Source organism: Salvelinus fontinalis, chromosome 25, assembly GCF_029448725.1.
Source record: "Salvelinus fontinalis isolate EN_2023a chromosome 25, ASM2944872v1, whole genome shotgun sequence".
NCBI classification, from domain to species: Eukaryota; Metazoa; Chordata; class Actinopteri; order Salmoniformes; family Salmonidae; genus Salvelinus; species Salvelinus fontinalis.
Window position 1 is genome coordinate 16,270,797 of NC_074689.1, and position 27,940 is coordinate 16,298,736.

The following is a 27,940-nucleotide window of genomic DNA, read 5'->3' on the forward strand; positions in this document are numbered from 1 at the left end:
GCCATGAAAGACCCATTGTCAAGTAGCTAACATGACTTGTTGTGTGAGCCCAGTAAACATCAGGAATTTGTAATAGTACCTTTTGAAAACATCCAAACGTTGCCAGCGTGACTGAAATGAATAGCAGTCCATTCAACATGCAAACTATTCAACTCTTCAGAGGAAAGGTTACGTTTCTGTCCACCTCACCACAACCCCTAACTGAACTCTACTGGAAATTGCTCATATTCATTGACTTGTAAAAATGTATTTACTTTCCCCCCCAGACTTGGTTTCTCTTTTAGCTGAAGATCAAGACTAAATATCAGTGGTTAGGATCTAAGTATCAGACATAGGAGCGAAATCAAAAGCACTGAGGTTGGTTCATCCATAGTCATTGTAGCATTTGAAAGCTGAATGAATCGATCTTTCTTTTGGCGAAGACGCTGTTGTACTAAATGCCAGGATTCTATCATCGGGAATAAAAGAGCTGACAGAGTCAGAGAGAAAGAGAGGTACAAAAAGAGAAAGAGGGAGAGGTCGAGAGGGAGAGCAGGGAATCTAAAAGCATTTCAGATCTCAGAAGGAGTTGAAATCAATGCGTAGCCCCAGTTTTCAGAGCAGATAAAAAGGACCTGCTGTCTCAATTGCCTGAAAACTACTTAGAAATTCTCACTTCGATTTATTTCAGCAGTCGGCTACATTAACGCTAAATGCAGCACGCGAGGACATCACATACTTTGATGTTCTGAGCAAAATGAAAAGCACTAATGGACATTCTTCTATATACACACACATACACACACACACACACACACACACACACACACACACACACACACACACACACACACACACACACACAATGTAAGGCCCAGATTCAGCAGTAGGACTCTGAAGATATAACATAATTTCTTTCAAAAAGCAAGCTCACTGTCAATTTACTTATTATAGAACATATTCTGTGATAATATAATGTGCAGTGTGTGTGTTTGGTGTGCGCTTGCTCATTAATGTATTTTCCGTCCATATTCGACCAATAAGCCTTTACAGTTGGACTGATAAGAGAATACTTGCTACAGTACATGACAGTATGGTAAACTGCTGTACCTAGCCATTTAATAGAATGTGATTCATATTTACTCTCTAATGGCTCTCATAAAGAAGACTGTCCTCAGATTTCTGCTGACGGCTCTTTCCTCCGTGGGTGGACGGACACTATTTAACACGTGTTTTTCTCAGGAGAGACCTGCTCTATTTCCCTCTGATGTAAAGTAAGGTGGTAGAAGAGTACACAGCAACACGTTTCCAGCCCTATGTTTTAGTTTTCTTTCACCACAACTCTCCTCCAACAACAAGCATTTGCATATTTTTCACTTCTTTTTGATCAGAGATATACAGTGCATTTGGAAAGTAATCACACCCCTTGACTTTTTCCACATTTTGTTGTGTTTCAAAGTGGAATTAAAATTGTAATTGTTGGAGAACGATCTACACAAAATACTGTGTAATTTCAAAGGGTAAGAACAATTCTAACAGTTGTAAAAGATTTATGAAAAATCTAAGCACTAATATATCTTGATTAGTATTCAACCCCCTGAGTCAATACATGTTAGAATCACCTTTGGCAAGAGTCTTTCTGGGTCTCTAAGAACATTCCACACCTGGATTGTGCAACATTTGCCCCTTTCAAAATTCTTCAAGCACTGTCAAATTGGCTGTTGATCATTGCTAGACAAGCATTTTCAGGTTTTACCATAGATATTCAAGCAGATTTAAGTAAAAACTGTTACTTGGCCACTCGGGAACATTTACTGTCTTCTTGGTAAGCAACTTCAATGTAAATTTGGCCTTGTGTTTTAGGTTATTGTCTCGCTGAAAGGTGAATTGAAAGCAGACTGAACCAAGTTTTCATCTAGGATTTTGCCTTTGCTTATCTCCTTTCAGTTTATTTTTTATCCTGAAAAACTCCCCAGTCCTTAACGATTACAAGCATACCCATAACATGATGTAACTACCACTATGCTTGAATATATGGAGAGTGGTACTCAGAAATGTGTTGTATTGAATTTGCCCCAAACATAACACTTTGTATTCAGGACAAAAAGTTAATTGCTTTGCCACATTTTTTGCAGTATTACTTTAGTGGCTTGTTGTAAACAGCATGCATGTTTTGGAATATTTGTATTCTGTACAGGCTTCCTTCTTTTGACTCTGTCAATTAAGTTAGTATTGTGGAGGGCTGCTGCGGTGACTGTATTAACGCCACACCGGCGGTCACGTGTCTTGAAGGCAGTCATATTCCACATGACCGCTTAGTCACGGTAATTCAGCTTTTCCAAGCTCTGATGCTGCTGCTGGTCAATGGTAGCCTACCAAACTTGATAACTGCCTGCTACTCAGCACTCTACTGTCCCTGTAATAACTCTGACATCAATGCAAGTGTATTTGAACATCTAGTCAAACACTTCATGAGAGCCCATCAGCTCATGTTGCGCAACATTTCTATAGGCTGTTAAGCACATTGTTTATATTTACAACAGGAGTATAGCCTACCTGGCTGGCATGAAAATGAACCACGGGGAAAAGCGTTCTCCATTCCCTATTTAAGTGCATAGATGACATGTATTTTTCCCGCTGCCTCTGTTTCGATACAGGTGCATGATAATGGTCCCTTCTAAATCCAAACAAATGTCACACACATATTATTTAGTATATGTAAAGACAAGATTAAGTCAAGAATAGTCTGATGGGTGACAATATTAGCCTATCACTTGTGAATGATATATTATCACTTGTGAAGGATGCCCAGCATAAGAAACAATACTTTTTCTTTTGTGAATCATAAGTCACACACCTCATGTAGCCTAGCCCATAGGCCTATATGTTTTAAAAAGGTTTGTATCATAATTAAAGTGGCCAAATAACTTCTTAAAATTAAGCACATTAATCCGCTTTACATGGGGTGTAGAGCCTAACTGGCATATAAAAGAAATGTTCCTTTTTCAGGACCCTTTCCAAAAATCCAAATAACTTCACAGATCTTTATTGTAAGGGTTTTAACACAGTTTCTCATGCATGTTCAATGAACCATAAACAATTAATGAACATGCACCTGTGGAACGGTCGTTAAGACACTAACAGCTTATAGACGGTAGGCAATTAAGCTCACAGTTATGAAACTGTACGTCTGGCACCTGTTGGATCGCAGGGTGAGGGCTAGGGCCATTTCCCCCAGAAATGTCAGGGAACTTGCAGGTGCCTTGGTGGAAGAGTGGGGTAACATCTCACAGCAAGAACTGGCAAATCTGGTGCAGTCCATGAGGAGGAGATGCACTGCAGTACTTAATGCAGCTGGTGGCCACACCAGATACTGACTGTTACTTTGATTTTGACCCCCCTTTGTTCAGGGACACATTATTCAATTTCTGTTAGTTACATGTCTGTGGAACTTGTTCAGTTTATGTATCAGTTGTTGAATCTTGTTATGTTCATACAAATATGTACACATGTCAAGTTTGCTGAAAATACATGCAGTTGACAGTGAGAGGATGTTTCTTTTTTTGCTGAGTTTATAAGCAGCGTGTGAGTTTCAAGTTCGGCGAAGATCATTTTAACCATAACAATGCACCATTTGCGCTTATAGCCTAATACCATGTGCGCATTGCCGCATTTATAATGTGAAGAAATAGCCTAATACTTTAGAACTTTCAGCTTAAAATGTTGATAATGTGTTGCGTCAGCCACATTGCATCAAAAAAACTTTTCTGTGCAATGTGGCTGACGCAACACACTAGTGGTTGTATTAATTTGGGATCTATCGCATCCCACAACTGTCCCAGACTGTTTGTAATATTTATTTGTCGCACAGAATAGAATAGGATGACTTTTGTACTATGGGGGATAGTAGATTGACATAAGCTAGTGCTTTTGCTGTTCGTTAGGCCTACTCATCTTGTTGGCTGACGAAAAGTAAATGTGGACAGTTCATCCAATATCTTCAATATGCACATCAGAATTGGATAAGGACACGCACAGTTGCGTCTCCAATGTGTCTGTCTTCACTTGTAGCCTTGGAGAAAGACCCAATCACGTGACGGAGAGCCGTGTGAGTGAGAGACGCATCGGATTGCCCAGCACACTCAGGGAGAAGGGCACAACGCAGCACTCCGGGCCGCAAAAGGCATGGATTCTTTTAGGGTGCATTACGGCCACAAATGGGATGCCGTTGTGAAATTCGAGGCATTATCAAGTGCTTGTCAAATTGTGAATGAGAGACTATTGGAGTGTGCACATCCTGCAAAGAAAAAGCAGCGCTCATGCCTTTTCAAGTGACTTTTTTCAAATCATCATTAGAGTCTCAGCCTTACAATGTATTCAAAATCAAAACATGTAGCCCAACATTTGTAGAACACCTAAAGTTACATTGATAACTCTAAATTAACTATATAGGAGGACCTTTTTCCTTGTTAACCGCTCAACACAGAATAGTGTGAGCACTCCCTCAAATCGTTTGGAGAAAATGTTTATTTTTCATTTAGCTTTGTTCAATTGTATTCATCATACTATAACATAATATAAAGTAATGCCACAGAATTATAAGCAAATTTTGTCTGCTAAATTAACTAGTGTAGCCCACAGCCATTTGGCATAGCCACTTCAGGACCTAAGGACAACTCAGAGTATGCTATTCTGTTCTTCTGAAATAGTCAACATTTTCATCAAATCATGCTTCTTTAGACCTGTCTAAAGTACATAAGGGATTTATTGTGAATGTGTAGGCTATATTACATGTATTTATTATACTTTTTTAAATGGCTTGTAGGCTATGTGTGTAAGCCAGGAGATGCTAAATGTGTTTATGTTAATTAACGGTCAATTACCGTGAGACCGACAGTTATTTGCTTGCCACTCACCGGCTGATGTAATTTCGGGACCGCCACAGCCCTAGTTGATCCATCCTCATTTTTTTCCTTTCACAGCCGTTAAACTCTAGCTGTTTTAGTTACCATTGGCCTCATGGTGAAATCCCTGGGCGGTTTCCTTCCTCTCTTGCAACTGATATGGAAAGGACACCTTTATCTTTGTAGTGACTGGGTATATTGATACACCATCCAAAGTGTAATTAATAACTTCACCATGCTCAAAGGGATATTCAATGTCTGCTTTTTTGTTGTTGTTCATCTACCAGGTGCATTTCTTTGCGAGGCATTAGAAAACCGTCCTGGTCTTTGTGGTTGAATCTGTGTTTGAAATTCACTGGCGACTGAGGGACCTTATAGATAATTGTACGTGTGGGGTACAGAGATGAGGTAATCATTCAGAAATCATGTTAAACACTATTATTGCACACAGATTGAGTCCATGCAACTTATTATGTAACTTGTTAAAAACATATTTACTCCTGAACCTATTTAGAATTGCCATAACAAATTGGTAGAATATTTATTGACTCAAGAAATGTCAACTTTTCATTTTTTATGAATTTTTAAAAATGTCTGAAACCATTATTCCATTATTTTACATTATGGGGTATTGTTTGTAGGCCAGTGACAATAAATCTAAATTTAATCAGCAAAATGTGGAAAACATCAAGGGTTGTGAATACTTTCTGAAGGCTCTGTACCTGTTGTGTCTTTACCTCCTAGAATGAGTAGTGTATAGTTCTAATAACTGACATATTTTCCCTATGAATCACTGAAATGTAATGCATGTCCACAGTTGTTTCCCCCCAATACTATTTGTTGTAACGATGTAGACATCCTTACCAGAAATGTATTCTGTGTTATTTAGTTGGAGCAGGGCATATAGGGGCAGGCAACAAGCAGCTTTTTTTCTTTTAACAAGCAGCGCTATGCAAATCAGAATCCTAATGAAAGCATATCTCTGAGCCAAAGCTTGAGAGAATAAATGCCTTAATTTTCACAACATGGGGCCAGTCGCTGGTGAATTTACTTTTTGAAATACACAAATGACACAGCAGAACAGATTCACGTTCATTCCCCCTCTAGAAATAATTTGTTATGACTATCTCAGAGCAATGTAAAACAACATTGACAAAACATCGCCCCACTAACCTAACCCAAGCATCTCAAGTAGTAGTGCTGATCTAGGATCAGTTTTGTCTTTTCGATCATAATGATTAAGAGTATATGGACAAGAAGGACCTGATCCTAATCAGCACCGATACTCTGAGACGCTTTGTGAAAACAGGCCCCGACCTCAGTCTGGTCTGTTTGATGTGGTGTTCCCCTAGGTTCAGTACTCGGCCTCGTTTTAATCCTGGAGTTGTTCTCAGTCAGATCAGTGCAAGGCGATGTCAGCTCAGCTCAGCTCATAGATGGCGGTGTCTGATAAGCACGTCGTCTTATCTCTCCGGCTGCTCTAAGACTCACCATGGCACCGTGGCTTCTGTCAAAATGAAGTAGTGGAGACAGACAGACGCACAAAGACAAGGTTTCCCAGTGTGTGATGCAGATCAGATAGTCTCTCTCTTTGCTGAAGGAAGGAAAGAGAGGATAAACCATGTGAATGGGGTTCACCCAGGAGTTTTACTACACGCCTTCCATTTCACCACTCTGCTCTAACTGACTGCTGCCGTGATCAGCCTTATTCCATCTGACTAACCTTTAATTAAATAGATGGATTTCATTGTAAATGAGTGGAGACTGTAAGCAGTGTGTAGGTAGTGTGGTATCTGAGACCTATACACCGCTGTCTTGGACCCAAACCCGTTCCTGGGCTTCCCCTGTGTGCACGTTTTTAGTTTTTTGCTCTAGCACTACACAGCTGATTCAAATAGCCAACTCATCATCAAGCTTGAATGATTTGAATCACCCGTGTAGTGCGAAGGGCGCCAGGACCAAGTTTGGGAAACCCTGTACTAGAGTATGGGGGAATTCAATACACTGTGTTATGTAATTCCGAATGACATATTTAGTACTTTGCACTGTGTGCCCAAGTTAGTGTAACGGTTGTCGAAACGTTGGTTATGGAGTTTATATAGAGCATATATTATGTGTAACTTTCTTTGTATATTTTCATACAGTTGTTTCTCCACTAGTCAGCACCACTACTTTTATGTTTTTCTTTTCTTTCTTTTTTTACCTTTATTTAACCAGATAGGCAAGTTGAGAACAAGTTCTCATTTACAATTGCGACCTGGCCAAGATAAAGCAAAGCAGTTCGACACATACAACAACACATAGTTACACATGGAGTAAAACAAACAGTCAATAATACGGTAGAAAAATAAGTCTATATACAATGTGAGCAAGTGAGGTGAGATAAGGGAGGTGAAGGCAAAAAAAAAGGCCATGGTGGCGAAGTAAATACAATATAGCAAGTAAAACACTGGAATGGTAGATTTGCAGCTGAAGAATGCGCAAAGTAGAGATAGAAATAATGGGGTGCAAAGGAGCAAAATAAATAAATAAATACAGTGGGGAAAGAGGTAGTTGTTTGGGCTAAATTATAGATGGGCTATGGTGCAGTAGTCTGTGAGCTGCTCTGACAGCTGGTGCTTAAAGCTAGTGAGGGAGATAAGTGTTTCCAGTTTCAGAGATTTTTATAGTTCGTTCCAGTCATTGGCAGCAGAGAACTGGAAGGAGAGGCGGCCAAAGGAAGAATTGGTTTTGGGGGTAACCAGAGAGATATACCTGCTGGAGCGCGTGCTACAGGTGGGTGCTGCTATGGTGACCAGCGAGCTGAGATAAGGGGGGACTTTACCTTGCAGGGTCTTGTAGATGACCTGGAGCCAGTGGGTTTGGCGACGAGTATGAAGCGAGGGCCAGCCAACGAGAGCGTACAGGTCGCAGTGGTGGGTAGTATATGGGGCGTTGGTGACAAAACGGATGGCGCTGTGATAGACTGCATCCAATTTATTGAGTAGGGTATTGGAGGCTATTTTGTAAATGACATCGCCGAAGTCGAGGATTGGTAGGATGGTCAGTTTTACAAGGGTATGTTTGGCAGCATGAGTGAAGGATGCTTTGTTGCAGAATAGGAAGCCAATTCTAGATTTAACTTTGGATTGGAGATGTTTGATGTGAGTCTGGAAGGAGAGTTTACAGTCTAACCAGACACCTAGGTATTTGTAGTTGTCCACATATTCTAAGTCAGAGCCGTCCAGAGTAGTGATGTTGGACAGGCGGGCAGGTGCAGGCAGCGATCGGTTGAAGAGCATGCATTTAGTTTTACTTGTATTTAAGAGCAATTGGAGGCCACGGAAGGAGAGTTGTATGGCATTGAAGCTCACCTGGAGGGTTGTTAACTCAGTGTCCAAAGAAGGGCCAGAAGTATACAGAATGGTGTCGTCTGCGTAGAGGTGGATCAGAGACTCACCAGCAGCAAGAGCGACATCATTGATGTATACAGAGAAGAGAGTCGGTCCAAGAATTGAACCCTGTGGCACCCCCATAGAGACTGCCAGAGGCTCGGACAACAGACCCGCCGATTTGACACACTGAACTCGATCAGAGAAGTAGTTGGTGAACCAGGCGAGGCAATCATTTGAGAAGCCAAGGCTATCGAGTCTGCCGATGAGGATGTGGTGATTGACAGAGTCGAAAGCCTTGGCCAGGTCAATGAATACGGCTGCACAGTATTGTTTCTTATCGATGGCGGTTAAGATATCGTTTAGGACCTTGAGCGTGGCTGAGGTGCACCCATGACCAGCTCTGAAACCAGATTGCATAGCGGAGAAGGTATGGTGGGATTCGAAATGGTCGGGAATCTGTTTGTAGACTTGGCTTTCGAAGACCTTAGAAAGGCAGGGTGTGTGTCAGCTCATGCTTTTCCCTGGACCAAGTTATTGTAATAACATCATTAGTGTGTGTGTGTGTGTGTGTGTGTGTGTGTGTGTGTGTGTGTGTGTGTGTGTGTGTGTGTGTGTGTGTGTGTGTGTGTGTGTGTGTGTGTGTGTGTGTGTGTGCTTGTTTCCGCCACTAGGTGTGCAGCGCGGTGCAGAACCAGGACTTCACTCTGATCGAGGACTACTGCCTGGGTCTAAAGACTCTGCTCTACCTGAAGAGCATCGAGGAGCTACAGGACTGGGATGGACAATCACCTCCCACATTGCGCCACCAGAAGGGCAAACATGTACCGCGACTGGAGGAACTGGTGGGCAAGGTGAGTAATTGACAGCTAATCCAACCATTAACTCAATCTACCTGTACACATTTACCCATTAGCATTGCACTGTGACTGCACTTCCCCTTCGCTACTCCTACACCCCTCCATTTACTTGGTCTTATTATCAGCTTGGTCCTCTTGGTCTTGATCCCTTTACCCATCCATTATAAACCAGACATCATTTCAACAGCAGACGACATGCAGGCTTTTAGTTACTGCATTACTAGTATTACTGCGACACATCTGTACCTGTGTATTTACATCACACTATTGGTGGCAGCCTGGACTTTATCACATTGCAATTACTGCATTGTCCACACTGAATGTTAAGTGCTCTGTTCTATTCAGAGCTACAGCTGATTTCAAGGCTGCTGTTTAGTCTTCCAGCTAGCAGGATCTGACTCACTGAAGGAGCTCACAGATCAACCTTCTGAGGGATGCTTTAATATCAGATTTGAATCAAAAGAGGTGGCTTTGTCTGAAATCCCCTCCTATAATAACTTGGCTAAGAGCAGGTGCTTTAGTCACTGGTTCTGGCACTAATATAAATGGCCAGACATGCCTATGATGAATAGCTTAGATACTATAAATTCAAATTCAAAAAGCACAGACGGTGAGGAAAAGTCCTAATGGTTTATTATTGTTAGTTTACTTTGAAATAGAACATCAATCATTCTCGGGAAACGATTTGTACAAGCGCCGTCTTAATCCAATGCCAGTCGTTCATAACACAATACAAAATAAAAAAAAGTCTCAAATCAAATTTGACAAAAGGCAATTGTCAAAACATTCCCTCTATTAGGTTTTACAGTCCACAATTCTACATTTCTACAATCTCTGTCATATTTATGGGAAAAAGAAAATAAATGTGAAATGCCCAGAATGAATGTAAATGAGGGAAAATACAACTTCAGTAAACTCTTTTCAGCATTCCAGATTAGAGGTGGTTATCAGATCACAGGCGTGTGGGTTCTACACCAACCGAGGGAAGGCTATAAAGCTCCAGATTCACTACAGTCCTGACGACGGGACATCTCACCGCATCGCAAATGCAACAGTTGAAATGCTAACGCTAAATGAGTGGAGGATGAGAGAGGAAGGAATACATGTGTAGGAGGTGAGGAATATCAGAAAAGTGGAAACAGTAATTCCCTCGTCTGCTGCTGTATTAGCTCTCCATTGTTGTGGGGAATTGTCAGCACAACAACAATTATAGCAGAAGAGGTAGTGGTGTTGTCTTGAAGCTGAGAGAGAGGAGAAGGTAGAGTGTGTGTGTGTGTGTGTGTGTGTGTGTGTGTGTGTGTGCCTGCGTGGGTTTTTTTTTTTTTTTTTTTGTGAAGCTGTGTGGTGTCATGTAGAAACATTGTCCCAGACATGGAGAAGCAGCCTGTACATCACATCTCCCTGGGGCAACGTGGTGCTGGATACACTGACTGATACTAGTGCACGGTGACACCAGGAAAGGACGAATCACTCACATCACCGGCTCTCAGCTCTCAGGCGACAACATTAACCGGAGTAGTTTTTATACAAAAGCTTTATTCTGGCTTTTACTTAGAAGGAAATAAGGCTTTGTGGACTCTTTTGGACATAGCTTTTTTTTAAGGTCAATTCTCAGCTCTCACATAAGTCTGTATTACATAGTATAAAATAGCTCTGGGCCCGGTTTCCCAAAAGCATCTTAAGGCCAAGTTAATCGTTAGAGCCTTCGTAGGAGCATCGTTAAATCTCCAAGGTGTTTTCCAAAACCAATGTTATTAACGTTGCACTTGAAAACGCTCGTAATCTAACGCTGCCTCAGACCACTCGTAGAACAGCTAGTGCTTCGTTAGATGCTTCTTTAACCTCCCGTGTCACTTTATACACAAAAGATCACCGCTTAACATAGAATCATATGGTTTATCCGTCTACCTGTGACCGCCGATAACCTCAGAACAAAGTTGACTACAACAAATACAATGTTGCTAATGTCTTTGCAATTGATACAAGCAAGTGAAATATAAAAAGATGCTTGAAATGGAAATAGAGATGACAGCATTCAAATATAAATACAGTAGGCCTATTTTAATCGTGTTGAAATACATTTCATGTTCAATCAATTGAGTTCTATTTTTCTTCTTCTGGGCTACTGCCTATAACTTGTTTCAATATATTTAATGATGTGTATCCTAACATGTGCGCAATGATGTGCCAAATCTGTGATTTAGTGCATTTTTGTTGGGTAAGTATTAGAATAAGCCACCTCGGTATTTGCAGCCGTAGGTAGTAATACACTATATATACAAAAGTATGTGGACACCCCTTCAAATTAGTGGATTCGGCTATTTCAGCCACACCCATTGCTGACAGGTGTATAAAATCGAGCACACAGCCATGCAATCTCTATAGACAAACATTGGCAATAGAATGACCTTACTGAAGAGCTCAGTGACTTTCAACGTGGCACCATCATAGGATGCCACCTTTCCAACAAGTCACTTCGTCAAATTTCTGCCCTGGTCAACTGTAAGTGCTGTTATTGTGAAGTGGAAACATCTAGGAGCAACAACGGCTCAGCCGCAAAGTGGTAGGCCACACAAGCTCACAGAACGGGACCGCTGAGTGCGGAAGTGCTGAGCTCGTAAAAATTGTCTGTCCTCGGGTGCAACACTCAAACCAAATCAAATCAATTTTATTACAACACATGTGCTGAATACAACCTTACAGTGAAATGCTTACTTACAAACCCCTAACCGTCAGTGCAATTTTTTAAAATACGGATAAGAATAAGAGATAAAAGTAGCAAGTAATTAAAGAGCAGCAGTAAAAAAGAACAATACAGTTGAAGTTTACATACACATTATGTCAAGCAAAGAGGCACTGACTTCTGATTTCAACTGTACATGTAGGTAGAGTTAATTAAAGTGACTATGCATAGATTGCAACAGAGAGTGGCAGTGGTGTGTAGAGGAGGGGGGGGGGGGCAATGCGAATAGTCTGGGTAGCAATTTGACTAGATGTTCAGGAGTCTTATGGCTTGGGGGTAGAAGCTATTTAGAAGCCTCTTGGACCTAGACTTGGCGCTCCGGTACCGCTTGCCGTGTGGTAGCAGAGAGAACAGTCTATGACTAGGGTGGCTGGGGTCTTTGACAATTTTTAGGGCCTTCCTGTGACACTCCTGGTATAGAGGTCCTGGATGGCAGGAAGCTTGGCCCCAGTGATGTACTGGGCCGTTCGCAATACCCTCTGTAGTGCCTTGCAGTCGGAGGCTGAGTAGTTGCCATACCAGGCATTGATGCAACCAGTCAGGATGCTCTCGATGGTGCAGCTGTAGAACCTTTTGAGGATCTGAGGACCCATGCCAAATCTTTTCAGTCTCCTGGGGGGGAATAGGTTTTGTCGTGCCCGCTCCACGACTGTCATGTTGTGCTTGGATCATGTTAATTTGTCGGTGATGTGGACACCAAGGAACTTGAAGCTCTCAACCTGCTGCACTGCAGCCCCCTCGATGAGAATGCGGGCATGCTCGGTCCTCTTTTCCTGTAGTCCACGGTCATCTCTTTTGTCTTGATCACGTTAAGGGAGAGGTTGTTGTCCTGGCACCACACGGCCAGGTCTCTGACCTCCTCCCCATAGGCTGTCTCGTTGTTGTGTTGTAGGCAAATTGAATGATAGTGTTGGAGTCGTGCCTGGCCGTGCAGTCATGAGTGAACAGGGAGTACAGGAGGGGGCTGAGCACGCACCCCTGAGGGGTCCCTGTGTGTTGAGGATCAGTGTGACGGATGTGTTGTTACCTACCCTTACCACCTGGGGGCGGCCCGTCAGGAAGTCCAGGATCCACTGTTTTCTAAACTGCCTCTGGAAGCAACGTCAGCACAATAAATGTTTCTTTGGGAGCTTCATGAAAAGGGGTTTCCATGGCCGCACACAAGCTTAAGATCACCATGCACAATGCCAAGCGTCGGCTGGAGTGGTGTAAAGCTTGCCGGCATTGGACTTTGGAGCTGTAGAAACGCGTTCTCTAGAGTGATGAATCATGCTTCACCATCTGGCAGTTCGACTGACTAATCTGGGTTTGGCGGATGCCAGGAGAAGGCTACCTGCCCACTGTGCCAACTGTAAAGTTTGGTGGAGGAGAAATAATGGTCTGGGGCTGTTTTTCATGGTTCGGGCTAGGCCCCTTAGTTCCAGTGAAGGGAAATCTTAACGCTACAGCATACAATGACATTATAGACGATGCTGTGCTTCAGCTTTGTTGCAACCGTTTGGTTAAGGCCCTTTCCTGATTCAGCATGACAATGCCGCTGTGCACAAAGCGAGGTCCGTACAGAAATGTTTTGTCGAGATCGGTGTGGAAGAACTTGACTGGCATGCACAGAGCCCTGACCTCAACTCCATTGAACACCTTTGGGTTGAATTGGAACGCCGACTGCAAGCCGGGCCTAATCGCCCCAACATCTGTGCCCGACCTCACTAATGCTCTTGTGGCTGAATGGAAGCAAGTCCCCACAGCAATGTTCCAACATCTAGTGAAAAGCTTTCCCAGAAGAGTGGAGGCTGTTATAGCAGCAAAGGGGGGACCAACTCCATATTAATGGCCATTATTTTTGAATGAGATGTTCAACGAGCAGGTGTCCACATACTGTTGGTCATGCAGTGTATCTCTAGGAGCTGATCCGTCAGTATTGTGAAATAATTATAATGTTATGGTAATATTTGAATTGAGAAAGCTAATCCGAGAGCAGCACTGCCTTTCTTTCGATCCTATCAGTATGACACATGCTTCAACGGCGCTTAGCGACCGTTCCCTCTGCGTGGTGTTTTAGGAAACGCATGTCACATCTCCGGCTGTTGTAGGAAAGATGCATTGTTAAAGCAGGAAAATATCGGTATCGGGAAACCAGGCCCAGGTCTTCTACTTTTAGTTGGGAGATTTCAGACGTTGCGTTAGTTGGTCAAAAATATGACCTTTTTTTGTTTTTGTTTTTGTATCGGTGGATAGGTACATGTAACTGCCAAAGTAAAGGAAACACTTGAGTAAATTAGGGATTTGAAGCATATTGAAAGCGGGGTCTTCCACACAGGTGTGGTTCCTGAGTAAATTAAGCAACTAACATCCCAACATGTTTAGGGTCATGTATAAAAATGCCCAGTTGCCCATTATTTTGGCTACCATGTCTAGAAGAGGAGATCTCAGTGACATTGAAAGAGGAGCATAGGGGGTTTGAAAAATGAGCATAAGGGGGTTTTAAGTGTGTGTGTCAAATCAAATGAAATTGTATTTGTCACATGCTTCATAAACAACTGGTTTAGACTAACAGTAAATTGCTTACTTACTGGTCCTTTTCCAACAATGCAGTTAAAGATAAGCAACATTTTTTTTAAATGGTGTGTGTGTCTCAGTCACCAGATCTCAACTCAATTCAACTCTTATGGGAGATTCGGTAGAGGCGCCTAAGACAGCATCTTCCAACAAAACACTAAATTATGGATTTTTTTATGGAAGAATGGTGTCACATCCCTCCAATAGAGTTCCAGAAACTTGTAGAATCTATGCCAAAACACATGGAATCTCTTGTGGCGGCTCGTGGTGCCCAACGCCCTATTAAGACACTTGATGTTGGTGTTTCCTTTATTTTGTCAGTTACCTGTAGATAGGAATGCCTCATAGCGTTCATGGAGGCCTGGTGTACAGAGCTAGCCTGGGCCCTGTCTTTGACTTAGTGGACAGTATAGATAGAAAGTGACATCTCACCTGTGTTTGTGTGTAGGGCAGCTGTTGCCGCGAGGCAGAGGAACAGTGGCATTGACCCAATGAGACAAATACACCAAGCACACCATGGAGGGAGGGGCGGGGGGGGGGGGGGGGGGGGGCAGGATCACATTACTTACAGTACAGTCAAGACCAGGGTTTGTGTATGTGTGTGTACGTGTTTAACTATAGTAAGCTGTACGAGAGTGTGTGTGTGTATGTGAGGGTGATTGGGTGGGGGTGGGTGGGTGGACGTGTGCGTGCTTCAGAAAGTCAGACTCAAAGGTAGAGTATTCGGAGGGGGAAAAAAAGGTTTGGTAGAGAGACAGTGAGGCTGTGTGTGTCAGAGTGCACAAGACATTTGCGAGAAAGGTAGAGAAAGAAACCTCAAATGGAAAAAAAGAGAGGTAGTTAGCGAGAGACGGAGCTCATAAAAGAGAAAAAGAAAGTGAGAAGAGAAGTCACTGTCACTGCAATTCCCGGGAATGTCAGTTGATAAAAGGAGTAGAAGCGTTCAGCTAAAGACTTCTTTTTTTCTCTCTCTCACTGTTAGTATAAGTAGTGAGAGAGAATGCTGTCTCAAATAGTCTGCCTCGGTGGCAATCCATGCTCTCTCATGGGATGATCTATCCTTATTTCACCGTTTAGAGTGTGGAGTCCAATTTCAGTGAACTTCAGTCCTTCATAAGTAATTTAAGAAGTAGACTGAAGTTACCTCAATGGAAAATCAAATAATTATTTTGGCTGTGCTTCAATAGTGGGTGGCTCCATCAAACAAATTCATTTTTTGGGCTGTCAACACAGGTTCATGTACAACTGTTTGCACACAGTCAACAGTCTTGGCTGGACTCTGGAACATGCAAATAACATGCCAGACATAAAATCTCTGCTACTGCAAAAATAATAAGGATAATTTTTTCACCTTTTATAGCGCTTTTAAAAGAATAACAACGTGCTTTAAAACACACAAAAAAGACTTGAAGAACAACATCATGAGATGGACAGTCATTATAAAGTTCATGTCTTGAGTGGTCATCTGAGGAAAAACGAAAACATTTATGAGAAATAAATAAAGAGCATCATGTCCAGGGGGTGTACTTCTCCATCAAGCTGCCTCACGCTACAGAAACAGACTCGTCTTACTTTACTGCAATTAAGAATGCACTAAGCACACGCCTGATATGCAGTACATACTGGGTCACAGCATCAGCAGAAACATGGAGTGCATGGTGCAAACTGAAGTGCAGACCCATCACTCTACTGCATGGTGATTGCAACCCTGTGAGCTGACAGTAACAGTTAGGCTTATGAGATGCTAGCTAACGTGTGAAGCTAACATGTGCTCCGTGTGGGACTGCTCATGCCCTAGACGAGATTCTCAGCACCACAGGTATTTGTTAGGCAGCAGGCTGGCTGGAACAGGCGATGAGACCCACTACTGGGCCGACACAGGGAAGGAGAGCTCCACAGTCCCCTAGAACTAGTCCAATGTTACCTTTTTGTGGTGTCTCTCCTGGTATCTCCACCCCCACACAGACTCCCAATCCACACATTCGCCTCCCCCTCTTTCTCCTCCACCTCCTCCTCTCTGCCTGTGCCAATGCCAAACAAGGGGTGGGAGTGAGAGAGGTGTTGCTGGCTAGGCTACCCCTTAGCTGCTGCACAGTTGGGGAGGAGGGGGGGGTTGTTAAATAGTGATTTGGCCGTCTACACGGCACGGCGGAGTCTGGTTGAGCTTGGCAGGCCTGCAGGGGTAATGAAGCCTTGGACCAGCCTGACCTACCCCCTCTCTGCTGGGGGCCTGCCTGGCAACACTGGCTCAGGTGAGGTGGTGATGGGCTGATATTGGGGGTGGTGGAAGGGTGCTGGCTGGGGAGGGGGGTGGTACTGACTACTCTGAGGTTCTATTACTTTATTGAGGGAAAGTTGATTGTTGAAGTATTTTAGATATTAGATATTTAATCCAATGGCAGCTAGTCGAGCAGTTAAGCGCATTCGGCCAGTAACCGAAAGGTTGCTGGTTCGAATCCCTGAGCCATCTAGGTGAAAAATATGTTGATGTGACCTTGAGCAGGGCGCTTAACCCTCATCTCTCTGGATAAGAGCATCTGCTAAATGACTCAAATGTAAAATTATGATAGTGTACCTTGTTTCCATTTTGATTGTTGGCACTGATAGAGAAACCACAATATGCCTCTAAAAGGCACAAATTACAGCTATTTGAATTGTAGATTGTCAAAGTTACCCAGAGTAAGACTACCTTTACTTGACACATTTATTAGTCGTATGTACAGGATACACATGGTATACAGCATCCAATGAAATGCTTACTTGCAGGTTCCTTCTCGACAATGCAACAACAATAATAAATAATGAAATATAAGAACATGAACATAAGGTAAATTACTTAGTAGAACAGAATACATTTTTTAGCATAATTATAATACAAGAAGGCACAATTTATTGTCCAGTATTTATACGTGTTTTGGGGAAGGGGTGATTCAGGGGCAAGTGTTTAATTTAGCAATCATAGTAAGAGTCTGGTAGCAGCAGTTGTGATGTGCGTGTGTGGATTAGTGTATGTCTGTGTGGGTGTGAGCTTGAGTGAGTGCATTTGTGCTAAGGTGCAGGTGGTCAGTCCAGTTCAAGTGTTCAGCAGTCTGATGGCTGTTGGTATCAGACCTCATGCTCCGATACCGTCTGACCAACAATAAGGGAGTGAACAGCTCGTGGATGGTATTTATGTGGTCCTTGATGATGCTGCAGACCTTCCTCTGGCACCGTTTCCACTAGATGTAAATGTCCTGACATTGTTGTCAATTAAAGGTAATATCAGATTTAAATACAGATTAGGTATCCACTCACTAGCCTTTAAATCCCTCTCCCAACGTGTTCAGTACATCAATTACACCCACTGTTTATTCTGTTTGAACCTGATGTGAGTAACACCAGTCCAGGTGTGGGCTGTGGAATCCATACCATACTGTGGCTGTATCCAAAATGGGATTTAATCCCTATGTAGGGCCCATAGGGCTCTGGTCAAAAGTAGTGCACTATTTATAGAATGGGGTGCCATTTGGGACACAGCCTGTGGTAAATGATATGAAAAGTGAAAGGGGAGTCAACCTGTCCTCCAGACCATTAGCCAGACCGTCCTCCCCAACCAGAGTATAGATGTACAGTTATTGCCACGGCTGTCTGCTTCCTCTTTGGGATCTTTCATTAGGCCACCCTCATATTCGGCCCCTGAGACAGAGGCCAAATCATGTCTCTGAGCCGCTTGTGTGTTTGTTATTAGGGACCTCTGGTGGGCGGGCTGGCTGGCTGGCTGGCTGGCTGGCTGGCTGACTTTCTGACTGTTGGTGGGGTTGACAGTGAGAGAAGGATAGAAACCATGCTGTTTACACCACACTAGGAGAGGTAATGTCCGGACATGTTGGTCTGGCCAAATATCAGCTAGCATGTCTCAATGTTCAGTGCCTTTGTTGTCCCCCACGATGAAATCGGGAAGGGAACTGTGGATCTGTCTCCATTCGTTCGTACATTAGTTTACCAATATCTCAGACAGCACTGGGACGATTTTGATGAAACTTGGGTGAATGATGTGTCTTGCCATAGAGATCCAGCATTTACAAAATGACACCGATTGGCCCAAGGCGGAAGCTATAGTAATTAACAGAAATTTGGACATTTGGAAACCAAGCTTACTCGTCTGTATTTTGTGGAACTTGTGTGGTATAATGTGGCCAAATCAGAATGAATTGGGACCAAATTGGTTTGCATATTGATAAATGTTAACGAACATGCAACACAAGTCAACAAGTCCTTTGCAGTAACTTTTTAATTGCCACTTTGGGGTTTTGGAGATGAATTTCACCCTCACAGTTTTTACATGGGAGGTGATTTTCCAACCTCTAAAACTGTGATCTGTACCGACACACAAGGCAACAGACTCCTCTCCACTCACAGCATAATTTATGAAGGCAGATCAGATGCACATACAATACAGGTTATTAATTCCTCCTGCAACACTGCTCTCTTGATTAACAGTTTAAAGAAACAGAACAAAATACAACACACAAACAAATCAAACTGATGACAAGTTATTGTGTTTGTTTGTTTACCTGTTAGGGGGAGGAACACACTGGCATCCAATTAAGGGTTGTTGTGTGATTGTTTTAAGACGTGGCTGGCGCTAGCTGCTTGTTAGTTTGGGTAAAAGACTACGGCACTCAACGTACCCAATCTCTCTCTCTCTCTCTCTCTCTCTCTCTCTCTCTCTCTCTCTCTCTCTCTCTCTCTCTCTCTCTCTCTCTCTCTCTCTCTTTGCTGTGGTTGGTGTGGTGGGCCTTCATCTCTGGCTGTGGTTTCCCCAGCCCCTTCCTTCCACTCTGTGGTTTATAGCCATGGAGCTTAGAGGCTAAAATACATTTTAATGTTCTTTTATAGCAGGGGGAAAAGAAGAAGAAGAAGAGGTAAAGAAAAAACAAGACCAGAAAACTGTTGGATTAGAACCTATCTGGTACTACTGTGCCTGGTTTAAATGAATGAGGGCTGAACACACAGATATATACATTTAGGGTTTCACGTTTAATTATGGCACATTGTAAGCATTAGTTTAGTGAGGATGAATCACCCAGTTGTTATGCTGCCGGGGATGTTGTTGCTTTTCTTTCTTTAGACTTGTGACCTGATCTCTTTTCTTAATGGCAGCGTGTATTTGAGGGAGCAATAAGCCTTAATGTTATTAGCAGATACAGTAGAGAGGCCTAGCTCACAGAGGGTTGGAGGGCTTCTCCTTTGGAGTGTGGCCTGGCAGCACAATATGGACGGCCTTGTGTGGACGGTCGGAAGGACAGACAGACTGCCTTGAGATTCCTTTTGAAACATAAGGGCACGATAGGGTAGCAGTGTATAATTCCTGTAAAAGTCAGACTGCACATACATCTAATGATTTGGACATAGGCTGTCCTTATGTGAAATGTCCTGGTGCGCCGCTACGTATGGATGTTTAGAGGTGGTTCAAATTGAATGTGTGGTATTTCATGTACAATTAAAACCTTTGCTACTTTTTAATGTTATGCACACAATGTGGGCATATGATATTTATCGAGCTTAGAGATGATCTCATTACCATATGAAATTGAAGAAGAGAGTGAAAAAAATCTAATTAAAAACAAACCGCATTAATTTGAATAAATGGTTCAATGAAAAGCGGAAAAACATGTCACGCACACCTGTTTTTCCCGAGGATCTACTAATAAAAGTTGCAATGTGTTGCCTACTAACCATCTGTACTTTGGTTTACTTCGCTCACCGGTTTGGAGGTGATATTTGGAGAACAGCTGTGGATGAGAAGACAGAGAAAGACAGCAATACAATCTGTGATCTCTGTTTTGTTATGGTCTCTCAGAGCACAGAAACACATTGCTAGCACATTAAATATTAAGTATGTTTGAAACTGAGTCAGTGCAGGTGTAGTTTTTCAATCAATTTACTAATTTTAGCAACGACAGAACTAGTGGCAACACAAGTTCATTTTTATTTGCTTGCATGAATAAATGGCATTACAATAGCTTGATATGCCAAGGAGACTAATCCTGAGTCTAACTTTCAGAGGAAGCACACCTGCTAGTATTCACAGATAGCTTCTCGGTAAAGTCTCTTATCTAATAGTCGTGCTGGATAATGCAGGAAGAGCTCCAGTAGAATTGCTTGTCTCATGATAACTTTTCTGATAGATTTCAAAAAGCTGCTTGTTAAAGGAGGCAAGTTGAAACTGAGACAGAAAAAAAGTGACATTTCAAAACCTGAATCAATGTCGATACTTTGAACAGCTTGGTTTTACCTCATTTCCTCTGGTCAATTTGGAGATGTGCGGTTGAAATGAATTAGTGGCACCCTAGGTATGGGATTGGCTTTCCACACGGCCTCAGTGGCATGTTGTGTTGGAGCTTGCTTTGCCTGTCTGGCATCACTGCAATTTCCATACACACACAAACAAACACACACACAGGGCAGACAAACAGCCTGCCAGCCTGAGCTTAATCCCCTCCTATGTTGGGGCCATAAGTATGTGGGATTCTGCCTTCAAACCGTCATGAATATGGTAATCTAGAGGAATCACAACAAGCAGTTACTTCTCCACTTAAGCACTTGCCAAGAGATCGCAAGGGGCCTGTGGTGGACGTCTTTCTATAAGCACACACAAACATATGTACACGTACACACACAATTGGGTAGGGCTATGGAGATGTATAGATAAAGACAGAGTGATCTCTCCCTTTCTCTCTAACTATCGCGCTCTCTCTATCTCTAGATATCTCTCTTTCTGTCTTTTCCTCCCCTCTCTCTCTCTCTCTGTTTCCTCCCCCCTCTCTGTATCTCTCTATCTCAGTTGCACTCACACAAACTGTCCTTGTTAAGGATCAAAGACTCTGGCTCAAGTAACATCTGAATATCAAAAGTGTACCTTTGGTCTTTGGTATAGGCAGGCACAGATTAAAGGGGACATGTGCTTAATAATAATAATAATTTATTCAACTTTTATAGCGCAATTCATTACATAAAGAAATCTCAAAGCGCTGTAAAGCAACAACAAAAAACAAGCAATTTAAAAACAACAACATCAATAATCATCATGAGTAGATTGACGTCAAGAGACTGAAGGGTGAGAAAGTTCATGGCTTGATTTATATTTTGTGTTTATTATGGATCCTCATTAGTTCCTTCCAAGGCAGCAGCTACTCTTCCTGGGGTCCAGCAAAATTAAGGCATTTATAACATTTTTAAAACATTACAATACATTTCATAACAGATTTCACAACACATTAAGTGATCAAAGAAGTCACTGTAGTAGTAAGGGACCCTAACTGTTGTCCGTTTGAATTAGAATGGAAAATTTTGATTCATCAGGCAAATGTTTTTATTTTTTTTGTCTGCGTGGTTTTTGGAAGATCAAGACTACTGTTTGTGTGAAAGTCCAAATTATCTATGGAATACAACATTAAAGCTTGAAAATGAGATATGACTTGATGTTTGTAATGTGATATTAGTTAAATCAGACAAACATGAATGACCATACTGTTCACAGAGAACTACGTTTTTTTTGCATATAAAAAGCATTGACTGTATGACTCCAAGTCCCACATCTATACAGTAGAATGTCTGTACAAGGGCTGTAGCTGTATTTGGATGAAATCGTACACCCTTGGAAACTCATTTTCAAAGATTTTCTCAAAAAACAATCATAGTTTTGTATTTTTTTCTTAGCGAATGTTATTGTGTTTCAGCTGTTATTCTTCTCTGAAGCAAAATTGCCCATTTCAGACAAGCCTTTAAGTGCTTTAGGTAATGTTCTCCTGTAGCTGCATCACCTCCATCCCGCCAACACGTTGTTTTCAAGGGGAATAGCTCGCAGACAAGCAGCAACCATTTTGAGTGAGCAAGCTTTTGAGTGAGCAAGCAATTCCTGTTCATTGACACGGTAATGTCTTAAGCCAGGAAGGCGAATGAATATTTTTGCAAATATATTGCATGATTTTACAGTAGAGGGCCTACAGGAGATGCAAACGGGAGTAAACCCACAACAATAATCTCCCTGAAAACCACCCTCCATGACCGCCATCAGCTTGTATTTCACTTTTAAAAGCCAAACAATTTTTCAATATCACGTCCGATGCACTGCACTGCAGATGGGGAAAGAGATGTAATTTCAAACAGGAACTGAAGCAAATGTGGTTTTATTGTATTTTTTAGTTTTTGACTTCTTTTTCTTGTTTTGGGGGAACGTGGGTCATTCACTTTTAATCCTGTACACCTGCTGTGGTGTACAGGAGGAGAGAAAAAATCTAAATGCTGTACAACACTCAATGAGCCCAGGGGACACCTCCAGCTTGATACAGTTAACGTGTAAATGTTGGCCGAACGGATCTCATTAATTTCCCAGGATGAAAAACAGTGGCCACTACTCCAAAGCAAACAGTGTTCCTTTAATGCGGTCAGTCTGTGGGTCTTTGAGCTCCCATCCTCATCTCATCCTCGTCTCATTCCTGTCTCATCCCTGTCTTGCTGTCTGTTTGTTCTCATCTGATGCTTCTAATGAGGCACATCAGTGATGCTTCAGTACTCTGTACTGGAGGTGCAGCTTAAAGACTCATCAGCAGTAAGTAGACAAACAACCACTCTCTTAGGTAAACAAACCTGTCAACATATGGTCGAAGAGGACACAAGGCAATATTACAAAGAGATACAAAAGATTGATACAAGTGAAATGGCATTGGTAGACAATAGATGCATAAGACATGTCATTGGTAAAACATTTAAATAAATTAACTTCTACAAATTGTAATTTATTACTTTGTTTTTGCTAAGATAATTGGAGAGTTATGAATAAGTAAAATGCTCACGCAGAACCATATTAAACTATCAAAAGCCATCAATAACATGGTCACATCTATCTTTAAACACTTTTGATTAAAACCAAAATTACTTTTCTAAATGAAAAAAAAGTGGTCAGTCATATTTTACCGGAGGAATAAACTAAAATTGATTTACTACAACGAGTTTCACACAAAAAAGCTATCCTGGAAAGCCAATCATTTCTCAGAATTTCACTACCTCCAATATTAAGTTACAGCTGAAGCTGTTTGAATTTAACAGCTAACCTTCAGCCTTCTATCAATCCTACTTTAAGAGTTTACCCAGCTTTGGACCATATCTGCTTGAGAAGAAGAAGGTTTTGGCCGACTACAAGAAGGCAGTGAGAGACTACGTTGAGAAGACCACAGTAGTGGAGGCCAATGGCACCAGAACGTACACCCCCAAGAGACCAGTCCCAGCTGTCAAGGTAAGAGAGAGGAGAACACCCCTTAGTTCTCCCATAGTACTTTGAAATATGTTTTTGAGGTACTGTAGAATGCATGCCCAATATATTGCTTCATTCTTAGTAGTATGCTAGTGTAGATATTGGAACAGATGCCTAGATTTAGCCATAATGTTTACAAGGCATGTAAGATACAGTATGTGACTGAGACCAGGTCATTGGATCAATGTGTGTTGCCATAGAGATCCTATATATATCTATAATATGTTCTGTATGTAATTATTTTGTGTTGCCTTGTTCCCAGGATGTTATAGCCAGGGCTCTGAAGCACATCGGTGCATACGGGGAGCTGAACAACACAGAGCAGGTCCAGGCTGTTATAGATGAGAAAATGTGTATCAACTGTGGCAAGTGCTACATGACCTGCAATGACTCTGGGTACCAGGTACATACTGCACTGTACATCCCCTCCATTTGTTTGAAGCACACGCTCACTCAGAGACACACGTATTCGGGAACAAGTCTAATCAAAGCCTGTTTAAGGACCAGACTGGCCCTTACTATCTCCTGAAAAAGAGATGCCTTGTGACAAGGCCTAGTTTTCATTATAGTCACAGTGACGCACATTAGTCTCTCGCTCTCTGTGAAAGTACCTCTGTCGGAGGAAGGAACAGTATGACAGTTTTATTAAAGAATGAATCTCCTCTTCCCTGGTAAATAAATGTCCCCATTATCTATCAGCAGAAGTATTGATGAAGTAGTGCGGACTGTTCCATCAGAGCTCATTGTCTGTGAGTGGATCTCTGAGAGGGATTATATGTTATTAATGGTTTCTAATGAAGACCGGCATTCATCAGGATAATGTGTCTCCATCAAATAGGTGGTTCCACACACACAGGCACTTTTTTATTTACAGTACTAGTCAAAAGTGAAGAAAGCAAAACCATGTAATAACACATGGAATCATGTAGTAACCCCAAAAAAGTGTTAAACAAATCAAAATATATTTTGTATTTTAGATTCTTCAAAGTAGCCACCCTTTGCCTTGATGACATCTTTGCACGCTCTTGGCTTTCTCTCAACCAGTTTCATGAGAAATGCATTTTAAATAACAGGTGTGCCTTGTTAAAAGTTAATTTGTGGAATTTCTTTCCTTCTAAATGTGTTTGAGCCAATCAGTTGTGTTTTGACAAGGTAGGGTTGGTATACAGAAGATAGCTCTATTTGGTAAAATACCCAAGTCCAAATTATTGCAAGAACAGATCAAATAAGCAAAGAGAAACAACAGATACTTTAAGACATGAAGGTCAGTCACTCCGGAGAATTTCAAGACCTTTGAAAGTTTCTTCAAGTTCAGTTGCAAAAACCATCTAGCGCTATGATGAAACTGGTTCTCATGAGGACCGCCACAGGAAAGGAAGACCCAGAGTTACCTCTGCAGCAGAGGATAAGTTCATTAGAGTTACCAGCCTCAGAAATTGCAGTCCAAATAAATGCTTCACAGGGTTCAAGTAACAGACACATCTCAACATCAACTGTTCAGAGGAGACTGTGTGAATCAGACCTTCATGGTCGAATTGCTGCAAAGAAACCACTACTAAAGGACACCAATAAGAAGAAGAGACTTGCTTGGGCCAAGAAACACGAGCAATGGACGTTAGACCGGTGGAAATCTGTCCTTTGGTCTGATGAGTCAAAATGTGAGATTTTGTGTCACAACCACCTTGTCTTTGTGAGACGCAGAGTAGGTGAACGGATGATCTCCATGTGTGGTTCCCACCGTGAAGCATGGAGGAGGTGTGATGGTGTGGCGTGCTTTGCTGGTGACACTGTCAGTGATTTATTTAGAATTCAAGACGCACTTAACCAGTATGGCTACCACAGCATTCTGCAGCTATACGCCATCCATTCTGGTTTGCGCTTAGTGGGACTATAATTTGTTTTTCAACAGGACAATGACCCAATACACCTCTAGGCTGTGTAAGGGCTATTTGACCAAGACGGAGAGTGATGGAGTGTTGCATCAAATGACCTGGCATCCACAATCACCCGACCTCAACCCAATTTTGATGGTTTGGGATGAGTTGGACCGCAGAGTGAAGGAAGACCAGCCAACAAGAGCTCAGCATAATATGGGAACTCCTTCAAGACTGTTGGAAAAGCATTCCAGGTGGAGCTGGTTGAGATAATTTCAAGAGTGTGCAAAGCTGTCATCAACGCAAAGGATGGCTACTTTGAAGAATCTAAAATACAAAATATATTTTGATTTGTTTAACACTTTTTTGCTTTCTACATGATTCCATGTGTGTTATTTCATAGTTTTGATTTCTTCACTATTGTTCTACAATGTAGAAAATAGTGAAAATAAAGAAAACCGCTTGATTGAGTAGGTGTGTCCAAAATTGTGACTGGTACTGTATATATATATATTTTTTCATTAATATTGCATACAGGGTTAGATGTATATGTCCCCTGAATGATTTTCACAACAATATGTTCAAGACATCTGTTGTAAATATGTATGTATTTTATTATTGCGCATGGACGATAAACATAAAGGGGTAAATTATGTATCAGCATGATGAATTGACGGCAATATGCAACACCATGCAGTTTACATGAGGGCAATTCATACATTTTCAGAGCAAGATGATTTAAATAGAACTCAATATTATTACAAATCCACTGTGTAACCTGTGATAACAGAATACACAATATGCCTTGTTTGATGTAACAGTGCAGAACACATTGGTCTACTTGCTACATAACATGGATTCATTGCGGGGCTTCCTGTGCTAGCCTAGCACGCTAAAACCATGTCTATGATGCTCCATGGCAGCCATTCCAAACCTTATAGCCTTTGCTCTCTCTCTCTCCCCTCTCTCACGCTCTCTCCTCTCTCTCTCTCTGCAGGCTATTTCGTTTGACCCTGAGACCCATTTCCCTATAGTTAACGACAGCTGCACTGGCTGCACTCTCTGTCTCAGTGTCTGCCCTATCATCGAGTGCATCAAAATGGTTACCAGGACAACACCGTATGTGCCCAAGAGAGGCCTGCCTCAAGCCGTCATGCCCGTATGCTGAAACTAAAGGATGGAGAGAAAGAAACAAAAACCTCCACCAATGTCTGTTTGACAACATCGATTCCTCTGCTTTGTAATTGTGCTGTGAAAAATTACCTTGATTATATGAAAATAATTATTAGTGTGGAGAAATAATTGCCTTATATATTCCCAAGCCAATTATCTACAAATAATCAACCGGGCGGCAAAACGTGGCATTATTTCTAAGCAATGGTGGTGTGGTGATGTGTTGTTGTTTTGTCGTGGACGTTTTTTTCTCTTCCCCGTTGTGTCTAGGCTGTGATAATGAGAGTGAAGGGGGAAGGTGGAAGAGAAAGGGGAAGGCAGAAAATAATGGATGTTGATGTGTCTGGGTTCTATCTGACAAACTCACGCACCAATGCTACATTTCCTAACAAGCATGCGTTGATAGCAGTCGAACCACAAGCCCAGAGCTATGAAATTAGACATATGTTGGGAGGGATAATCAGAAGGACAAGAAGTGGTAATGAACAAAGATGAATATGTGATCGTGACAGCATGAGGTATTCCACCTGTGAATGTCCAGACAATCTCCTCTCTCTCATACCACATCAGAACTGGAGGTCATTGTTTCATTTTTATCAAGCACTGCATCTGTTTAGTTTGGTTCCTCCCAGTGTTAGCTACAAGCCAGCTTTACTTTTAGTTGAACTTGCCCTGCACTCCCAGTGTTAGCTACAAGCCAGCTTTACTTTTAGTTGAACTTGCCCTGCACCAAAGCTTAGAATGTATTCTACTATTACTACTAATACTATTTGCATCTGTCTGTGGTTATGTTGATTACACATTGATTGTCTTAACTGTTTTTTTGTGTGTTTTTTGACCATTTCTCTTGATTTGGGTGTGTAATTGTGAAATCAGGGATCTTTGTTGTATTACGGGCCAGGGGTTGTTGTAGCTAAAAGGTCAGATCTTCCTGTGGCTGTTTCCAGTTCGGTAGATATGAAGAATAGCTGTGATTCACTGGGAGCTCACTAAAGGTCAGCTGTGACTAGTCTCATCTCAATAAGTACCTGCTACTCGTCCATGGTTAATGTATACCTACACTACCATTCAAAAGTTTGGGGTCACTTAGAAATGTCCTTGTTTTTGAAAGAAAAGCAAATTTTTTGTCCATTTAAAATAACATGAAATTGGTCAGAAATACAATGTAAACATTGGTAATGTTGT

The 27,940-nt window shown here is 41.9% G+C and overlaps 1 protein-coding gene across 2 annotated transcripts in view; it reads left to right on the forward strand.

Moving 5' to 3' along the window:
- LOC129822899 (dihydropyrimidine dehydrogenase [NADP(+)]-like) overlaps positions 1–27,570 on the forward strand; it is a 213,809-nt gene extending 186,239 nt beyond the window's left edge. For both annotated transcript variants that reach the window (XM_055881411.1, XM_055881410.1), the window contains exons 20-23: positions 8,929–9,108; positions 23,538–23,690; positions 23,971–24,111; positions 26,580–27,570. In XM_055881411.1, coding sequence (XP_055737386.1) covers positions 8,929–9,108; positions 23,538–23,690; positions 23,971–24,111; positions 26,580–26,750 — 645 coding nt within the window. In that variant the 3' untranslated portion in view covers positions 26,751–27,570. The remainder of the gene's footprint in view (positions 1–8,928; positions 9,109–23,537; positions 23,691–23,970; positions 24,112–26,579) is intronic.
- The last annotated feature ends 370 nt before the right edge of the window (positions 27,571–27,940 follow it).